General features: G+C 58.0%; 1 protein-coding gene across 1 annotated transcript; it reads right to left on the bottom strand.

The window, feature by feature from the left end:
• Window positions 1-357: 357 nt before the first annotated feature.
• LOC145718918 (uncharacterized) lies at window positions 358-2,119 on the bottom strand. Its single transcript, XM_081810422.1, has 5 exons — window positions 1,190-2,119; window positions 1,044-1,107; window positions 889-956; window positions 614-705; window positions 358-532 (listed from the first exon to the last, which is right to left on the bottom strand). Exons 1-5 carry the CDS (start codon window positions 1,682-1,684, stop codon window positions 358-360), a joined length of 894 nt encoding a protein of 297 aa, XP_081666548.1. The 5' UTR covers window positions 1,685-2,119.
• Window positions 2,120-2,154: the final 35 nt, after the last annotated feature.

Below are 2,154 nucleotides of genomic sequence, written 5' to 3'. Positions count from 1 at the left end.
CATGACCTGAGCCGAAGGCAGTCGCTTAACCAACTGAGCCACCCAGGCGCCCAAAATCAGTAGTATCTTAAATTTGATAAAATATAGGTGAGCATAAACAGATGCTCAGAGAGGTTAAGAAACTTGGTGGAGGGCGCCTGGGTGGCTCAGATGGTTGGGCGTCTGCCTTCGGCTTGGGTCATGATCCCAGGGTCCTGGGATCGAGTCCCACATCGGGCTCCCTGCTCCTTGGGAGCCTGCTTCTCCCTCTGCCTCTCTCTCTCTCTCTCTGTCTCTCATGAATAAATAAATTTAAAAAAATCTAAAAAAAAAGAAACTTGGTGGAGGGAGCACAGCTACTGAGTGGTGAAGCCAGACTCAGTCTGCACTAGAGAGGCTCGAAGAGAGGAAGGGGATGGGGGAGCAACGTACTGAGCTGGGGGACAGAGGGGTACCACTCACCCGGTCATAGGTGTAGGCGATGTCCATGGAGGAGATGCCCAAGAAGTGAACGAACGGTGCATAGTCGCTGCCGGCACCCAGAGAGCCCAGACTGCGAAAACAAAGATGGTCGGGCTGGAGGGCGCTGGGCCAGCCCGCCCTCCCCGGTCCCCCGTCCTGGCCCTCGGCTCACCTGGGGACCAGGCCGTAGGCTGGGCTGCTACGGTTGGAATACCGGATCCAGTTGTCGTAGATGCTGAGGCCAACAGGGCTTGGTGCGGGGATCTGACCGGAAGAGGAATCTAGTCTGGGGCTGGCCCCTCCCCAGGCCCACCGGAGTCTCCATCCTAAGCACGGGCCTGCGGGTCCTACAAGGCCTGCCCCCCCGCCCCGGCCTCAGTCCTACCGCCAAGCCCCTGCAACAAGGACCAGCTCCAGCCCCGCCCCCCCCGCCCCGCCCCCTTTCACCTGTTTGGTGGCAGCGAAGATGACGCTCTGGACCGGGGGCGTCCCCTGCGCCCTCAAAGTGGCATTGGCTGTGGGAAGACCAGAGAAAGTATTCGGGCCGCCGCCCCTTCGTTTCTCCTCCCCCTAGTCAGCCCAGCCGCCCCCCGCCCCCGTACCAAACACCGAGATGTCCACGTTGATGTAGGCCACGGTGCGCTCCTGCAGCTTGCTGAAGAATTCCTGCGGTAGGGGGGCCGAGGTGAGCCCGGCCAGGCCCCGCCTCGGGAACCCCTCCACCACCCGCTTCTCAGGGCTCACTCACCTCGGTGAATTCTGTGGAGCCAATGAGCCCAAACTCCTCTGCCCCCCAGCTTGCAAACACTATTGATCTGCGGGGACGCCAGGTGCCTGGGGAGGGGGATAAAGGGCTGGAGGAGGACACGTTCCCCGGATCTCGGGGTGGCTTGGGGGAGATGCTAGGGAGGTGGAGAGCAGGAAGGGCTGGTCCGGGTGGGGCAGCGAGTGACAGGAGGTAGGTCCCGCTGCCTCTCCAGCCCAGCCTTCTCTGAGGCGCAGTCCTCCTTTTCCCAGCCTCCGCCTGTGCTGGGACCCCTACCCCAACATTGAACTCTATACCAATCTCAGGTGGTCCCTTCTGCCAGAATGGCCTGCCTCCCCCTTCCTTAGAGGTATGCTTTGAGTAGACCACTCGACCCTCCATCCCCAATTGTCTCCTTCGCGCATCCCATGCCAAACTCTCCGGCAACTTTCTCCACTCGGTGATGATACAGTGAAGTCCTCTTAGGGCGTTATCCATATTGAGTCAATCCTCAAAACAACGCTTTGAGGGATAAGAGCCTTATTGTCTCCATTTCACAGATGAAACTGAGCTGCACAAAAGTTAAATGACTTGCCCAGGGTTACACAGCTGGTAGGCATAGAGCCAGGGTTCAAGTCCAGGGTCTGGCTCCAGAGTCCAGGGGCTTAAGGAATTGGTCACACCACCTCCCACAGACTCTGGCAGCCTACAGCACCACATGTTCCTGGTTGTGCTCCCCTCTTGAGCTCCAACTCAGTACCCTTTGATCATTTCTCAGATTTTTGTTTTAATTTTATCTTCTTAAGTAGGCTCCATGCCCAGCGTGGAGCCCAATGTGGAGCCCAACTTGGGGCTTGAACTCAGGACCCTGAGATCAAGACTTGAGCTGAGATCAAGAGTCCGACGCTTAACTGACTGAGCCACCCACGTGCCCCCTCAACTTTTGTTTTAAATGAAAATTGTTGGGG

Source organism: Leptonychotes weddellii, unplaced genomic scaffold (genome assembly GCF_054177405.1).
Source record: "Leptonychotes weddellii isolate Sample4059 unplaced genomic scaffold, ASM5417740v2 HiC_scaffold_25246, whole genome shotgun sequence".
Lineage (NCBI taxonomy): Eukaryota > Metazoa > Chordata > Mammalia > Carnivora > Phocidae > Leptonychotes > Leptonychotes weddellii.
Note: the sequence above shows the minus strand (reverse complement) of the source record. Positions and strands in the feature narration are given on the sequence as shown.

Coding starts and splice junctions, on each gene's coding strand:
- LOC145718918 (XM_081810422.1), bottom strand. CDS start 1,684: ATGGATAACGCCCTAAGAGGACTTCACTGTATCATCACCGAGTGGAGA. Junction 1,108..1,189: donor GCTCCACAGAATTCACCGAG/GTGAGTGAGCCC, acceptor CCCCTACCGCAG/GAATTCTTCAGCAAGCTGCA. Junction 533..613: donor GCCTACGGCCTGGTCCCCAG/GTGAGCCGAGGG, acceptor TTGTTTTCGCAG/TCTGGGCTCTCTGGGTGCCG.